General features: G+C 49.5%; 2 protein-coding genes across 2 annotated transcripts in view; one reads left to right on the top strand and one right to left on the bottom strand.

Moving 5' to 3' along the window:
- LOC113820542 (inactive phospholipase C-like protein 2) overlaps nucleotides 1–1595 on the bottom strand; it is a 45659-nt gene extending 44064 nt beyond the window's left edge. The window contains 2 exon segments of the mRNA XM_070116186.1: nucleotides 247–389; nucleotides 1573–1595. Of these exon segments, the coding sequence (XP_069972287.1) occupies nucleotides 247–389; nucleotides 1573–1595 (166 nt within the window).
- Nucleotides 1596–4235: 2640 nt separating this feature from the next.
- On the top strand, nucleotides 4236–13213 carry LOC138859866 (serine/arginine repetitive matrix protein 1-like). Its single transcript, XM_070116175.1, has 7 exons — nucleotides 4236–4239; nucleotides 7173–7679; nucleotides 8335–8535; nucleotides 8847–9179; nucleotides 10238–10438; nucleotides 11052–11295; nucleotides 12700–13213. Exons 1-7 carry the CDS (start codon nucleotides 4236–4238, stop codon nucleotides 13211–13213), a joined length of 2004 nt encoding a protein of 667 aa, XP_069972276.1.
- The last annotated feature ends 4287 nt before the right edge of the window (nucleotides 13214–17500 follow it).

Here is a 17500-nt window from a genome sequence, read left to right as displayed (position 1 = left end):
AGGCAAATACATAGGCAGATACACAGACAGACAGACAGATAGATAGGCACACAGATAGATACATACACAGACAGACAGATAGATAAGTAGATACATAGACAGACAGACAGATAGACAGGCATATACATAGACAGACAGATAGATAGATAGGCAGATACATAGACAGACAGAGAGATAGATAGGCAGATACATAGACAGACAGACAGACAGACAGCGCGCGCGCGCACGGACACCGCGGGGTCTCACCGTCAATCAGCATCTGCTTGTTCTTCCTGGCCTCGGGCGCCGGCTCGTACCTCTCGATGAACTCGAGGACCTTCTCCGACGTGAGGCCCGCCAGCTGCAGGAGGACAAGGGTCAGAGGTTGCACAGAGGGTCTTCGGGATGGTCTTTAGGGGGGTGGTCTTTAGGGGGGTGGTCTTCAGGGGGGTGGTCTTTAGGAGGGGTGGTCTTTAGGGTGGTGGTCTTTAGGGGATGGTCTTTAGGGGGTGGTCTTTAGGAGGGGGTGGTCTTAGGGTGGTCTTTAGGGGTGGTGGTCTTAGGGGGATGGTCTTTAGGGGGTGGTCTTTAGGAGGGGGTGGTCTTTAGGGGTGGTGGTCTTAGGGGGATGGTCTTTAGGGGTGGTCTTTAGGGGGTGGTCTAGGAGGGGTGGTCTTTAGGGGTGGTGGTCTTTAGGGGGTGGTCTTTAGGGGGTGGTCTTTAGGGGGTGGTCTTTAGGGGGTGGTCTTTAGGGGGTGGTCTTTAGGGGGGTGGTCTTTAGGGGGGGGGGGAGAGGGGGGTCTTGGAGGGGTCTTTGAGGGGTGGTCTGGGGAGGTCTTGGTGGGTGGTCTGGGGGGTCTTGGTGGGTGGTCTGGCGAGGGGTGGTCGTGGGGGAGGGTGTCTTAGGGGTGGGTGATCTTAGGGTGTAGTCTGGGTGAGGGGGGGGTGGAGGAGTGTCTTGGGGGTGAACTTGGGGGGCTGATGTGTTAAGGCTGGGTTGGGTGGAGAGTGGTGTTGTGATGTAGGTGGTGGAAAAGAGGATGGTGATGATAATGGTTAGAATGTGTAAGATTCCTAGAGATGTATATATATATATATATATATATATATATATATATATATATATATATATATATATATATATATATATATATATATATATGAGTGAGTGAGTGAGTGAGAGATAGATAGATAGATAGATAGATAGATAGATAGATAGATAGATAGATAGATAGAGAGTGAGTGATATTGATAAAGAGAGGGAGACAGAGATAGATACATAAATAGATAGAGACTGAGAGAGATAAAGAGAGAAAGAGGGGGAGAGAGAGAGAGAGAGAGAGAGAGAGAGAGAGAGAGAGAGAGAGAGAGAGAGAGAGAGAGAGAGAGAGAGAGAGAGAGAGAGAGAAATAGAGAGAGAGAGAGAGAGAGAGAGAGAGAGAGAGAGAGAGAGAGAGAGAGAGAGAGAGTTCAAATTCATATTCAAAATTTAAAATATTCCATATTTAAGACGGTTATTCACATTACATACATAGTGATATTACAGCAGATATAAGTATAACTTAACACAGAATCAATGGTAGTAAATAATACATCTTGTCTACAGGGACGGCCATCAAAACAAAAACAAAACGCTTTTTCGCGCACGCGCACAACACTGGTGGGCAAAAGATCAACAATGGCTGCTGAATCAGCCGTAAAAACGATGTCAACCTACTAAAAATCTCTCGATTTATTTGCTAAAATCGTTGATGAAAATCTGAAGTGTTCTAAAGGTACAGAAAGCTTACCAGATCCTTTCTCTCTCTTGATGGCTGGTCTGAAAGTCCCAATGGTTGGCCCTATGTTAGTTTTGGTGATATTTATCTCTACCTAATACACACGCCGGGTAGTTACACAAAAGAGGAGTTGAAAGCCTACAAATCACTCGCAGCTTTCAAGTATTTTTCTTAAGTTTTAAAACAAAACAGGAAAATGGAATTTGGTATTTAACATAAGAAAAATCAGAATACAGCTATCTGTATTCGCTGGGCCATACTAACTGTTTGGTTGACCGACCTTTATACAAACACCTGGTGTTTACACATACAAAGAATTAAAGGCCTACAAATCTCTGGAAGGGTACAAGTTGCTCAAACCAGGAGTTTTATCAATATTTTTCGGCCGTTATAGCCAGATTTTTCTAAAAGGTTAAATTTACATTTCCACGCAATACTCATCATGATACTTTGTAAAGAATTAAGCAAATTTCCTGTTGTTGAGAGGGCAGTGTAGCAGTCATTAGATTTACTATCTTTTTTTGTTCCCATTTAATGTCTTACGACCTTTGTTCAGGGAAAGTTTTAAAATCAAATTAACTGAAACTTCAGGTGAAAGAAGATACACAAATGTAACCAGTCACACACATCTACCACCGCCTAGGCCTATGCCTAACCACGGGGAAATACATCCCTACAAAGAGTTATGACGGTATAACATAACCGTTTAAATTTTAGAATGTCTTTATAGAAAAGCTATCGTACGTACCTTTAGCACAAACTCTTACATCACTCCCAGGTGCAGGATCAAAGTTCTTGCGATTGATAGCCAAAGCCTCCTTCTCTCGGGGTCTTTTGGAAGCAATTGAAACTCAAAGTTGAACTTTTTTGCTGTCAATTTACACATCCAACAATAATGCAACTGTTTACCATGTCGGAGTTTCTTAGAAAAGGGTGAAAAAGATTGCGAATCTTGTAAAAATCGAGAAAAAAGGGACGATGTTCGCAACAGACCAATACTTAATAACGGAGTTCGTGGGATTTTGTTGTTTTTGCCAACCACTGTCTCCCGACTGATCACGTGGCAGCCCTGGTGACGTCACGATGACCGTCCCTATTCTTACATTTTGAAACCTGATGTCATTGGTGATTTAAAAGATGTTCCCTTAATTTCTTTTTGAATGTATTTGAGTTTTGAATGTTTCTTATATTACAAAGTAGATGTTTCCAGATCATGGGTCCACGTTTCAGTGTCTGACATATAGGGAGTTAACCTGTCTTGTTTGGACACAGGTTGTGTTACCTACAGTTGGACGGGTTAAAAGCCTTTTTGAATTAAAACCTTTGATCATTTTATGAAAATACAATGTGCTTTATCTGAATTTATCTTGAGGCCATTTGTGTCAAAGTATCCTTTTACTCGTGAAAGTCTCCTGGGTCTTTTATCAGTTCATCCTTGTGGAACACCGAAGAATGCCATCTGTTTTGCTGATATATTCTCGCGAATTTTGACTGATGGGGTTATATTACTTATATTGCTTCTGAATCAATATGTATCAATTTTGTGATTGATTAGGATTTTGTGATTGACACTATCAAAGGCCTTAGATAAGTCCCACACTGTAAGCAAGTTTATATGGTTGTTGTCTATATTCTCACAAATTTTATTTGTAATCTACAGTAGTGCTGTCTCAGTAGACAGCTTTCTTCCGAAGCCATGTTGTGTTCTAGACAGTAGGTCATGTGTCTCTAGAAATGAGGTCAATTGGTCTGCTACGATTTTTTCAAGAACCTTAGACAGTATAGGAACTATGGTAATAGGGCGATAATTAACTTCATCTGTGTCTCCAAATTTGGATCCTGGTGTTATTTTGCCATGTTTCCAAAGCGATGGGAAGTCACCGGTGACTAAAGATGTAATAAAGATAATAGATTTAGCGCGGTAGCAGGTTGACTGTCTCTGATAAAGCGAAAAGCAGTGCCATCCACTCACACAGCATTTGTTTCACGCAGCTGTTTTATTGTCAGAGTTAAAGTTTCTATTTAACTGGTTGTGGTTTGAAACTCATTCTACCTGTATTTTGCTGAGATATGGAAGCATTTGTTTGTTCGCATGTGAGATGTCCAATTTTAGCAAAGAACTCATTAAACTCATTCGCACTAAATCTGGAATTTAGATTAATATCTTTATGACGTTTTTTGTTTGGTACAAGTATCTTTTTACTTGTTAATCTATATCTTAAACAATCGGTTTTGGCTTCTTGTATTAGTGATTTGTCATTTCTCTTCCTTTGTTTATAGTCAGCCTGGAGTGCCATGTCGAATCTGTTATTTTTGAGAACTTTATGAACACCATTTCTCTCTGTTATGACTCTCGTGGTTTACCCATGGAGCAGGAGGACGTCTAGTAGTTTTTTATAACAAAGGGGACGATGGCATCTGTCACTGATCACTTCCGGGAACACAATTAATCTTTAAAGAGTTGATTCTTTCGCTATCATGAGTTGGCATAATGATTGACGAATCATAATTGGCTAATTCACGAAAGTTTTTTTTTTTTATGACTGTTGGTCGTTTTGGTTTCCTTATGAGTTCGTGATCGGCAACATGGCATGGGATGACGTTTGTGCGGAGAACGATGTCAGCTGTTTATTATTACACCAATTAATCAAGTGTTATCTGTGATCCTCGTAGGTTTACTTGCCAGTTGTTCAACTTTGTTTTAGTTAATTTTGAAATGGGCTTGTTTTCATCCTCATTTAGACCGCCAAGTGTGAAAAGTTTTTTGTTTTCAATATTTCTCTGAAAACTTTTTTTTCGAAAGAGAGATCAAAAGAGAAAGAGAGAGAGATCAAGAGAGAGAGAGAGAGATCAAGAGAGAGAGAGAGAGATCAAGAGAGAGAGAGAGAGAGAGAGAGAGAGAGAGAGAGAGAGAGAGAGAGAGAGAGAGAGAGAAAGAGAAAGAAAGAGAGAGAGAGAGTGAGAGAAAGAGACAGCAAGAGAGCAAGAGAGAGAGTGAGAGAGAGAGAGAGAGAGAGAGAGAGAGAGAGAGAGAGAGAGAGAGAGAGAGAGAGAGAGAGAGAGAGAGAGAGAGAGAGAGAGAGAGACAGAGAGACAAAGAGACAGAGAGATAGATAGAGATAGATAGATAGAGAGAGAGAGAGAGAGAGAGAGAGAGAGAGAGAGAGAGAGAGAGAGAGAGAGAGAGAGAGAGAGAGAGAGAGAGAGAGAGAGAGAGAGAAAGAAAGAAAGAGAAAGAGTGATCACGAGAGAGAGAGAGAGAGAGAGAGAGAGAGAGAGAGAGAGAGAGAGAGAGAGAGAGAGAGAGAGAGAGAGAGAGAGAGAGAGAGAGAGAGAGAGATCAAGAGAGAAAGATCAAAAGAGAGAGAGAGAGAAATCAAGAGATCAAAGAGAGAGAGAGATCAAGAGAGAGAGAGAGAGAGAGAGAGAGAGAGAGAGAGAGAGAGAGAGAGAGAGAGAGAGAGAGAGAGAGAGAGAAAGAGAGAGAGAGAGAAAGAGAGAGAGAGAGAAAGAAAGAGAGAGAGAGAGAGAGAGAGAGAGAGAGAGAGAGAGAGAGAGAGAGAGAGAGAGAGAGAGAGAGAGAGAGAGAGAGAGAGAGAGACAGAGAGAGAGAGAGAGAGAGAGAGAGAGAGAGAGAGAGAGAGAGAGAGAGAAAGAGAGGGAGAGAGAGAGAGAGAGAGAGAGAGAGAGAGAGAGAGAGAGAGAGAGAGAGAGAGAGAGAGAGAGAGAGAGAGAGAGAGAGAGAGAGAGAGAGAGAGAGAGAGAGACAGAGAGAGAGAGAGAGACAGATGGAGAAAGAGAGAGAGAGAAAGAGAAAGAAAGAGAGAGAGAGAGAGCGATAAATAGATAGAAAAAGGACCTGCAACCGAAGCTGCGTTGCCCTCTCGCAGCACGCGTGGCTGACAAGAAGGAAAATTTCTTGTCCTTTTATCCGCCTTATTTTGCCTTCCATTCACTAACGTCTTAGTTTATTTCATTTACTTACTTACGGATATTTAAATTTGGAAATGTGTCTATTTATCAACTCATTTATTCTATTTACATGTATATTAATTGATTTGTATTTATATATTTTCACATTTTATTTTACGTATCTATTCATTTTTATCTGTTTGTTTACTTATCTATTTACACATTTATCTATTTACTCATTTCGTTAATCAAAAATTAATTTAGATATTCATTTCTTGGTGAAACAACTTACGTACTTAGCAATTCATTTCTGCGTTTGTCTATTCTTGGACTGATTGACCATCTGGGCGTGCGTTTACTATAACAATTCATGCATTTATTTATATGATTTTCTTTGTTCTGGAGTTATATTGACAATGTACAAAAGTATTAATGAGAATGAATATCTTCACAATCTTCGTCATAAATACATTTATTTCTGACGAAGATATATTCGAAACCTATTAAATACATATCTTTGTGTTGTGAAGACGGTCATTCTCATTCTTATATTGTCTTCATTTTTTTTTCTTTCATCCCGTTTTCTGTTTAACTTTCTTAAACCTCTTTAACCCTTCCTTGCCCTTCGTCGATTCCTGCATTCGGTTTGATTTTTCTGTTTTCTCATTATGATCTTATTCACTCTTTATCCAGACTTTTCTTTATTCAATTTCAACGAGTATGTTCAATTCTCTCTCTCTTTTTGTCTCTCTCTCACTTTCTCTCTGTCTCTATCTCTATCTGTCTCTGTCTCTATCTCTACCTGTCTCTGTCTCTATCTCTATCTGTTTCTGTCTCTGTCTCTATCTCTCTTTTTCTGTCTCTCTGCCTCTGTCTGTCTGTCTGTCTGTCTGTCTCTTTATATCCCTACCTCCTCCAGTCCAGCCCTTCTCGTCCCCCCCCCCCCCTCCCTCCCACTGCCTCTCCCTTAGCGAAGTCAAGACACGTCATAATCCCGCACGTGATCCCCATCCTTTTCCTTCCCCTTGCCATCGGGAGAGAGAAAATCGAGCAGGACCCCAGACTAAAACGAGCAGGACCCCAGACTAAAACGAGCAGGACCCCAGACAAAAACGACCAGGACCCCAGACAAAAACGACCAGGACCCCAGACAAAAACGACCAGGGCCCCAGACAAAAACGACCAGGGCCCCAGACAAAAACGACCAGGACCCCAGACAAAAACGACCAGGACCCCATACAAAAACGACCAGGGCCCCAGACAAAAAATGACCAGGACCCCAGACAAAAACCATCTGCAGGACCCCAGACTAAAAAAAACGACCATGACCCCTGAGACAAAACGACCAGGACCCCAGACAAAAACGACCAGGACCTCAGACAAAAACGACCAGGGACCCCAGACAAAACGACCAGGACCCCAGACAAAAACGACCAGGACGCCAGACAAAAACGACCAGGAGCCCAGACAAAAACGACCAGGACCCCAGACAAAAACGACCAGGACCCCAGACAAAAACGACCAGGACCCCAGACCAAAACGACCAGGACCCCAGACAAAAAGGACCAGGACCTCAGACTAAAACGACCAGGACCCCAGACAAAAACGACCAGGACGCCAGACAAAAACGACCAGGACCCCAGACAAAAACGACCAGGACCCCAGACAAAAACGACCAGGACCCCAGACAAGAACGACCAGGACCTAGACAAAACGACCAGGAGCCCAGACAAAAGCGACCAGGAGCCCAGACAAAAGCGACCAGGAGCCCAGACAAAAGCGACCAGGAGCCCAGACAAAAACGACCAGGACCCCAGACAAAAAGACCCAGGACCTCAGACAAAAACGACCAGGACCCCAGACAAAAAGACCCAGGACCCCAGACAAAAACGACCAGGAGCCCAGACAAAAACGACCAGGACCCCAGACAAAAGCGACCAGGACCCCAGACAAAAAGACCCAGGACCTCAGACAAAAACGACCAGGACCCCAGACTAAAACGACCAGGACGCCAGACAAAAGAGACCAGGACCCCAGACTAAAACGACCAGGAGCCCAGACAAAAACGACCAGGACCCCAGACAAAAAGGACCAGGACCCCAGACAAAAACGACCAGGACCCCAGACAAAAACGACCAGGACCCCAGACAAAAACGACCATGACGCCAGACAAAAACGACCAGGAGCCCAGACAAAAACGACCAGGACCCCAGACAAAAACGACCAGGACCCCAGACAAGAACGACCAGGACCCCAGACAAAAACGACCAGGACCCCAGACAAAAAGGACCAGGACCCCAGACTAAAACGACCAGGACCCCAGACAAAAACGACCAGGACGCCAGACAAAAAGACCCAGGACCCCAGACAAAACGACCAGGACCCCAGACAAAAACGACCAGGACCCCAGACAAAAACGACCAGGACGCCAGACAAAAACGACCAGGACGCCAGACAAAAACGACCAAGACGCCAGACAAAAACGACCAGGACCCCAGACAAGAACGACCAGGACCCCAGACAAAACGACCAGGAGCCCAGACAAAAGCGACCAGGAGCCCAGACAAAAGCGACCAGGAGCCCAGACAAAAGCGACCAGGAGCCCAGACAAAAACGACCAGGACCCCAGACAAAAAGAACCAGGACCTCAGACAAAAACGACCAGGACCCCAGACAAAAAGACCCAGGACCCCAGACAAAAACGACCAGGAGCCCAGACAAAAACGACCAGGACCCCAGACAAAAGCGACCAGGACCCCAGACAAAAAGACCCAGGACCTCAGACAAAAACGACCAGGACCCCAGACTAAAACGACCAGGACGCCAGACAAAACAGACCAGGACCCTCAGGACAAAACGACCAGGAGCCCAGACAAAAACACCAGGACCCCAGACAAAAACGACCAGGACCCCAGAAAAAAAGACCCAGGACCCCAGACAAAAACGACCAGGACCCCAGACAAAAAGGACCAGGACCCCAGACAAAAACGACCAGGACCCCAGACAAAAACGACCAGGACCCCAGACAAAACGACCAGGACCCCCAGACAAAAACGAAGAGACCAGGACCCCAGACAAAAACGACCAGGGACTCCCAGACAAAAACGACCAGGACCCCAGACAAAACGACCAGGACCCCAGACAAAAACGACCAGGACGCCAGACAAAAACGACCAGGACCCCAGACAAAAAGGACCAGGACCCCAGACAAAAGCGACCAGGACCCCAGACAAAAACGACCAGGACCCCCCCAGACAAAACGACCAGGACGCCAGACAAAAACGACCAGGATCCCAGACAAAACGACCAGGACCCCAGACAAGAACGACCAGGAAGCCCAGACAAAAACGACCAGGACCCCAGACAAAAACGACCAGGACCCCAGACAAAAAGCGACCAGGACCCCAGACAAAAACGACCAGGAGCCCAGACAAAACGACCAGGAGCCCAGACAAAAACGACCAGGCTCCCAGACAAAACGACCAGGAGCCCAGACTAAAACGACCAGGAGCCCTGAGACAAAACGACCAGGAGCCCAGACAAAAACGACCAGGAGCCCAGACAAAAACGACCAGGACCCCGAGACAAAAACGACCAGGACGCCAGACAAAACGACCAGGAGCCCAGGACAAAAACGACCAGGGACGCCAGGACAAAACGACCAGGACCCCAGACAAAAACGACCAGGACCCCAGACAAGAACGACCAGGACCCCAGACAAAAACGACCAGGAGCCCAGACAAAAACGACCAGGACCCCAGACAAAAGCGACCAGGAGCCCAGACAAAAACGACCAGGAGCCCAGACAAAAACGACCAGGAGCCCAGACAAAAACGACCAGGAGCCCAGACAAAAACGACCAGGACCCCAGACAAAAACGACCAGGACCCCAGACAAAAACGACCAGGACCCCAGACAAAAACGACCAGGGCCCCAGACAAAAACGACCAGGGCCCCAGACAAAAACGACCAGGACCCCAGACAAAAACGACCAGGACCCCATACAAAAACGACCAGGGCCCCAGACAAAAAATGACCAGGACCCCAGACAAAAACGACCAGGACCCCAGACTAAAACGACCATGACCCCAGACAAAAACGACCAGGACCCCAGACAAAAACGACCAGGACCCCAGACAAAAACGACCAGGACCCCAGACAAAAACGACCAGGACCCCAGACAAAAACGACCAGGACGCCAGACAAAAACGACCAGGAGCCCAGACAAAAACGACCAGGACCCCAGACAAAAACGACCAGGACCCCAGACAAAAACGACCAGGACCCCAGACCAAAACGACCAGGACCCCAGACAAAAAGGACCAGGACCTCAGACTAAAACGACCAGGACCCCAGACAAAAACGACCAGGACGCCAGACAAAAACGACCAGGACGCCAGACAAAAACGACCAGGACCCCAGACAAAAACGACCAGGACCCCAGACAAGAACGACCAGGACCCCAGACAAAAACGACCAGGAGCCCAGACAAAAGCGACCAGGAGCCCAGACAAAAGCGACCAGGAGCCCAGACAAAAGCGACCAGGAGCCCAGACAAAAACGACCAGGACCCCAGACAAAAAGACCCAGGACCTCAGACAAAAACGACCAGGACCCCAGACAAAAAGACCCAGGACCCCAGACAAAAACGACCAGGAGCCCAGACAAAAACGACCAGGACCCCAGACAAAAGCGACCAGGACCCCAGACAAAAAGACCCAGGACCTCAGACAAAAACGACCAGGACCCCAGACTAAAACGACCAGGACGCCAGACAAAAGAGACCAGGACCCCAGACTAAAACGACCAGGAGCCCAGACAAAAACGACCAGGACCCCAGACAAAAAGGACCAGGACCCCAGACAAAAACGACCAGGACCCCAGACAAAAACGACCAGGACCCCAGACAAAAACGACCATGACGCCAGACAAAAACGACCAGGAGCCCAGACAAAAACGACCAGGACCCCAGACAAAAACGACCAGGACCCCAGACAAGAACGACCAGGACCCCAGACAAAAACGACCAGGACCCCAGACAAAAAGGACCAGGACCCCAGACTAAAACGACCAGGACCCCAGACAAAAACGACCAGGACGCCAGACAAAAAGACCCAGGACCCCAGACAAAAACGACCAGGACCCCAGACAAAAACGACCAGGACCCCAGACAAAAACGACCAGGACGCCAGACAAAAACGACCAGGACGCCAGACAAAAACGACCAAGACGCCAGACAAAAACGACCAGGACCCCAGACAAGAACGACCAGGACCCCAGACAAAAACGACCAGGAGCCCAGACAAAAGCGACCAGGAGCCCAGACAAAAGCGACCAGGAGCCCAGACAAAAGCGACCAGGAGCCCAGACAAAAACGACCAGGACCCCAGACAAAAAGAACCAGGACCTCAGACAAAAACGACCAGGACCCCAGACAAAAAGACCCAGGACCCCAGACAAAAACGACCAGGAGCCCAGACAAAAACGACCAGGACCCCAGACAAAAGCGACCAGGACCCCAGACAAAAAGACCCAGGACCTCAGACAAAAACGACCAGGACCCCAGACTAAAACGACCAGGACGCCAGACAAAACAGACCAGGACCCCAGACAAAAACGACCAGGAGCCCAGACAAAAACGACCAGGACCCCAGACAAAAACGACCAGGACCCCAGAAAAAAAGACCCAGGACCCCAGACAAAAACGACCAGGACCCCAGACAAAAAGGACCAGGACCCCAGACAAAAACGACCAGGACCCCAGACAAAAACGACCAGGACCCCAGACAAAAACGACCAGGACCCCAGACAAAAACGACCAGGACCCCAGACAAAAACGACCAGGACCCCAGACAAAAACGACCAGGACCCCAGACAAAAACGACCAGGACCCCAGACAAAAACGACCAGGACGCCAGACAAAAACGACCAGGACCCCAGACAAAAAGGACCAGGACCCCAGACAAAAGCGACCAGGACCCCAGACAAAAACGACCAGGACCCCAGACAAAAACGACCAGGACGCCAGACAAAAACGACCAGGATCCCAGACAAAAACGACCAGGACCCCAGACAAGAACGACCAGGAGCCCAGACAAAAACGACCAGGACCCCAGACAAAAACGACCAGGACCCCAGACAAAAGCGACCAGGACCCCAGACAAAAACGACCAGGAGCCCAGACAAAAACGACCAGGAGCCCAGACAAAAACGACCAGGCCCCCAGACAAAAACGACCAGGAGCCCAGACTAAAACGACCAGGAGCCCAGACAAAAACGACCAGGAGCCCAGACAAAGCCGGAGCCCAGACAAAAGCGACAGGACCCCGAACCAAAAACGACCAGGACGCCAGACAAACACGACCAGGAGCCCAGACAAAAACGACCAGGACGCCAGACAAAAACGACCAGGACCCCAGACAAAAACGACCAGGACCCCAGACAAGAACGACCAGGACCCCAGACAAAAACGACCAGGAGCCCAGACAAAACAGCCAGGACCCCAGACAAAAACGCTGACCAGGACCTCAGACAAAAACGACCAGGAGCCCAGACAAAAACGACCAGGAGCCCAGACAAAAACGACCAGGAGCCCAGACAAAAACGACCAGGACCCCAGACAAAAACGACCAGGACCCCAGACAAAAACGACCAGGACCCCAGACAAAAACGACCAGGGCCCCAGACAAAAACGACCAGGGCCCCAGACAAAAACGACCAGGACCCCAGACAAAAACGACCAGGACCCCATACAAAAACGACCAGGGCCCCAGACAAAAAATGACCAGGACCCCAGACAAAAACGACCAGGACCCCAGACTAAAACGACCATGACCCCAGACAAAAACGACCAGGACCCCAGACAAAAACGACCAGGACCCCAGACAAAAACGACCAGGACCCCAGACAAAAACGACCAGGACCCCAGACAAAAACGACCAGGACGCCAGACAAAAACGACCAGGAGCCCAGACAAAAACGACCAGGACCCCAGACAAAAACGACCAGGACCCCAGACAAAAACGACCAGGACCCCAGACCAAAACGACCAGGACCCCAGACAAAAAGGACCAGGACCTCAGACTAAAACGACCAGGACCCCAGACAAAAACGACCAGGACGCCAGACAAAAACGACCAGGACCCCAGACAAAAACGACCAGGACTGAACCAAAAACGACCAGGACCCCAGACCAGAACGACCAGGACCCCAAACAAAAACGACCAGAGGCCCGAACAAAAGCGACCAGGAGCCCAGACAAAAGCGACCAGGGCCCGAATAACGACCAGGAGCCCAGACAAAAACGACCAGGACCCCAGACAAAAAGACCCAGGACCTCAGACAAAAACGACCAGGACCCCAGACAAAAAGACCCAGGACCCCAGACAAAAACGACCAGGAGCCCAGACAAAAACGACCAGGACCCCAGACAAAAGCGACCAGGACCCCAGACAAAAAGACCCAGGACCTCAGACAAAAACGACCAGGACCCCAGACTAAAACGACCAGGACGCCAGACAAAAGAGACCAGGACCCCAGACTAAAACGACCAGGAGCCCAGACAAAAACGACCAGGACCCCAGACAAAAAGGACCAGGACCCCAGACAAAAACGACCAGGACCCCAGACAAAAACGACCAGGACCCCAGACAAAAACGACCAGGACCCCATACAAAAACGACCAGGAGCCCAGACAAAAACGACCAGGACCCCAGACAAAAACGACCAGGACCCCAGACAAGAACGACCAGGACCCCAGACAAAAACGACCAGGACCCCAGACAAAAAGGACCAGGACCCCAGACTAAAACGACCAGGACCCCAGACAAAAACGACCAGGACGCCAGACAAAAAGACCCAGGACCCCAGACAAAAACGACCAGGACCCCAGACAAAAACGACCAGGACCCCAGACAAAAACGACCAGGACGCCAGACAAAAACGACCAGGACGCCAGACAAAAACGACCAAGACGCCAGACAAAAACGACCAGGACCCCAGACAAGAACGACCAGGACCCCAGACAAAAACGACCAGGAGCCCAGACAAAAGCGACCAGGAGCCCAGACAAAAGCGACCAGGAGCCCAGACAAAAGCGACCAGGAGCCCAGACAAAAACGACCAGGACCCCAGACAAAAAGAACCAGGACCTCAGACAAAAACGACCAGGACCCCAGACAAAAAGACCCAGGACCCCAGACAAAAACGACCGGAGCCCAGACAAAAACGACCAGGACCCCAGACAAAAGCGACCAGGACCCCAGACAAAAAGACCCAGGACCTCAGACAAAAACGACCAGGACCCCAGACTAAAACGACCAGGACGCCAGACAAAACAGACCAGGACCCCAGACAAAAACGACCAGGAGCCCAGACAAAAACGACCAGGACCCCAGACAAAAACGACCAGGACCCCAGAAAAAAAGACCCAGGACCCCAGACAAAAACGACCAGGACCCCAGACAAAAAAGGACCAGGACCCCAGACAAGAAAACGACCAGGACCCCAGACAAAACGACCAGGAGCCCAGACACAAAAGCGACCAGGAGCCCAGACAAAAGCGACCAGGAGCCCAGACAAAGCGACCAGGAGCCCAGACAAAACGACCAGGACCCCAGACAAAAGAACCAGGACCTCAGACAAAACGACCAGGACCCCAGACAAAAAGACCCAGGACCCCAGACAAAACGACCAGGAGCCCAGACAAAAACGACCAGGACCCCAGACAAAAGCGACCAGGACCCCAGACAAAAGACCCAGGACCAGACAAAAACGACCAGGACCCCAGACTAAAACGACCAGGACGCCAGACAAAACAGACCAGGACCCCAGACAAAACGACCAGGGAGCCCAGACAAACGACCAGGACCCCAGACAAAACGACCAGGACCCCAGAAAAAGACCCAGGACCCCAGACAAAACGACCAGGACCCCAGACAAAAACGACCAGGACCCCAGACAAAAACGACCAGGACCCACAGACAAAAACGACCAGGACCCACAGACAAAAACGACCAGGACCCCAGACAAAAACGACCAGGACCCCACAGACAAAAACGACCAGGACCCCCAGACAAAAACGACCAGGGACCCCAGACAAAAACGACCAGGACCCCAGACAAAAACGACCAGGACGCCAGACAAAAACGACCAGGACCCCAGACAAAAAGGACCAGGACCCCAGACAAAAGCGACCAGGACCCCAGACAAAAACGACCAGGACCCCAGACAAAAACGACCAGGACGCCAGACAAAAACGACCAGGATCCCAGACAAAAACGACCAGGACCCCAGACAAAAACGACCAGGAGCCCAGACAAAAACGACCAGGACCCCAGACAAAAACGACCAGGACCCCAGACAAAAGCGACCAGGACCCCAGACAAAAACGACCAGGAGCCCAGACAAAAACGACCAGGACCCCAGACAAAAACGACCAGGCCCCCAGACAAAAACGACCAGGAGCCCAGACTAAAACGACCAGGAGCCCAGACAAAAACGACCAGGAGCCCAGACAAAAACGACCAGGAGCCCAGACAAAAACGACCAGGACCCCAGACAAAAACGACCAGGACGCCAGACAAAAACGACCAGGAGCCCAGACAAAAACGACCAGGACGCCAGACAAAAACGACCAGGACCCCAGACAAAAACGACCAGGACCCCAGACAAGAACGACCAGGACCCCAGACAAAAACGACCAGGAGCCCAGACAAAAACGACCAGGACCCCAGACAAAAGCGACCAGGAGCCCAGACAAAAACGACCAGGAGCCCAGACAAAAACGACCAGGAGCCCAGACAAAAACGACCAGGAGCCCAGACAAAAACGACCAGGACCCCAGACAAAAACGACCAGGACCCCAGACAAAAACGACCAGGACCCCAGACAAAAACGACCAGGAGCCCAGAAAAAAACGACCAGGAGCCCAGACAAAAACGACCAGGACCCCAGACAAAAACGACCAGGACCCCAGACAAAAACGACCAGGAGCCCAGACAAAAACGACCAGGACGCCAGACAAAAGCGACCAGGAGCCCAGACAAAAACGACCAGGAGCCCAGACAAAAACGACCAGGACCCCAGACAAAAACGACCAGGAGCCCAGACAAAAACGACCAGGAGCCCAGACAAAAACGACCAGGAGCCCAGACAAAAACGACCAGGACCCCAGACAAAAACGACCAGGAGCCCAGACAAAAACGACCAGGAGCCCAGACAAAAACGACCAGGACGCCAGACAAAAACGACCAGGACCCCAGACAAAAACGACCAGGACCCCAGACAAAAACGACCAGGACCCCAGACAAAAACGACCAGGACCCCAGACAAAAGCGACCAGGACCCCAGACAAAAACGACCAGGACCCCAGACAAAAACGACCAGGACCCCAGACAAAAACGACCAGGACCCCAGACAAAAACGACCAGGACCCCAGACAAAAGCGACCAGGAGCCCAGACAAAAACGACCAGGACCCCAGACAAAAACGACCATGACCCCAGACAAAAACGACCAGGACCCCAGACAAAAACGACCAGGACCCCAGACAAAAGCGACCAGGACCCCAGACAAAAACGACCAGGACGCCAGACAAAAAGGACCAGGACCCCAGACAAAAACGACCAGGACCCCAGACAAAAACGACCAGGACCCCAGACAAAAAGGACCAGGACCCCAGACTAAAACGACCAGGACCCCAGACAAAAACGACCAGGACCCCAGACAAAAACGACTAGGACCCCAGACAAAAGCGACCAGGACCCCAGACAAAAACGACCAGGACCCCAGACAAAAACGACCAGGACCCCAGACAAAAACGACCAGGACCCCAGACAAAAACGACCAGGACCCCAGACAAAAACGACCAGGAGCCTAGACAAAAGCGACCAGGACGCCAGACAAAAACGACCAGGAGCCCAGAAAAAAACGACCAGGAGCCCAGAAAAAAACGACCAGGAGCCCAGAAAAAAACGACCAGGACCCCAGACAAAAACGACTAGGACCCCAGACAAAAGCGACCAGGACCCCAGACAAAAACGACCAGGACCCCAGACAAAAACGACCAGGACCCCAGACAAAAACGACCAGGACCCCAGACAAAAACGACCAGGACCCCAGACAAAAACGACCAGGAGCCCAGACAAAAGCGACCAGGACGCCAGACAAAAACGACCAGGACCCCAGACAAAAACGACCAGGACCCCAGACAAAAACGACCAGAAGCCCAGACAAAAGCGACCAGGACGCCAGTCAAAAACGACCAGGACCCCAGACAAAAACGACCAGGAGCCCAGACAAAAGCGACCAGGACGCCAGACAAAAACGACCAGGACGCCAGACAAAAGCGACCAGAAGCCCAGACAAAAGCGACCAGGACCCCAGACAAAAACGACCAGGAGCCCAGACAAAAACGACCAGGACCCCAGACAAAAACGACCAGGACCCCAGACAAAAACGACCAGGAGCCCAGACAAAAACGACCAGGAGCCCAGACAAACGACCAGGACCCCAGACAAAAACGACCAGGACCCCAGACAAAAACGACCAGGACCCCAGACAAAAACGACCAGAAGCCCAGACAAAAGCGACCAGGACCCCAGACAAAAACGACCAGGACCCCAGACAAAAACGACCAGGAGCCCAGACAAAAACGACCAGGACCCCAGACAAAAGCGACCAGGACGCCAGACAAAAACGACCAGGAGCCCAGACAAAAACGACCAGGACGCCAGACAAAAGCGACCAGGACGCCAGACAAAAACGACCAGGACCCCAGACAAAAACGACCAGGACGCCAGACAAAAACGACCAGGAGCCCAGACAAAAACG

Source organism: Penaeus vannamei, chromosome 3 (genome assembly GCF_042767895.1).
Source record: "Penaeus vannamei isolate JL-2024 chromosome 3, ASM4276789v1, whole genome shotgun sequence".
Classification (NCBI taxonomy): Eukaryota; Metazoa; Arthropoda; class Malacostraca; order Decapoda; family Penaeidae; genus Penaeus; species Penaeus vannamei.
This window is presented reverse-complemented; position numbering and strand designations above follow the sequence as displayed.

Excerpts from the sequence above, each read along its gene's own strand:
- LOC138859866 (XM_070116175.1), top strand. Across the intron at positions 7,680-8,334 it reads CAGACTAAAACGACCAGGAC|GACCCCAGACAAAAAGACCC; the intron begins GCCAGACAAAAG and ends AAAAACGACCAG. Across the intron at positions 9,180-10,237 it reads CCAGACTAAAACGACCAGGA|GACCCCAGACAAAAAGACCC; the intron begins GCCCTGAGACAA and ends AAAAACGACCAG.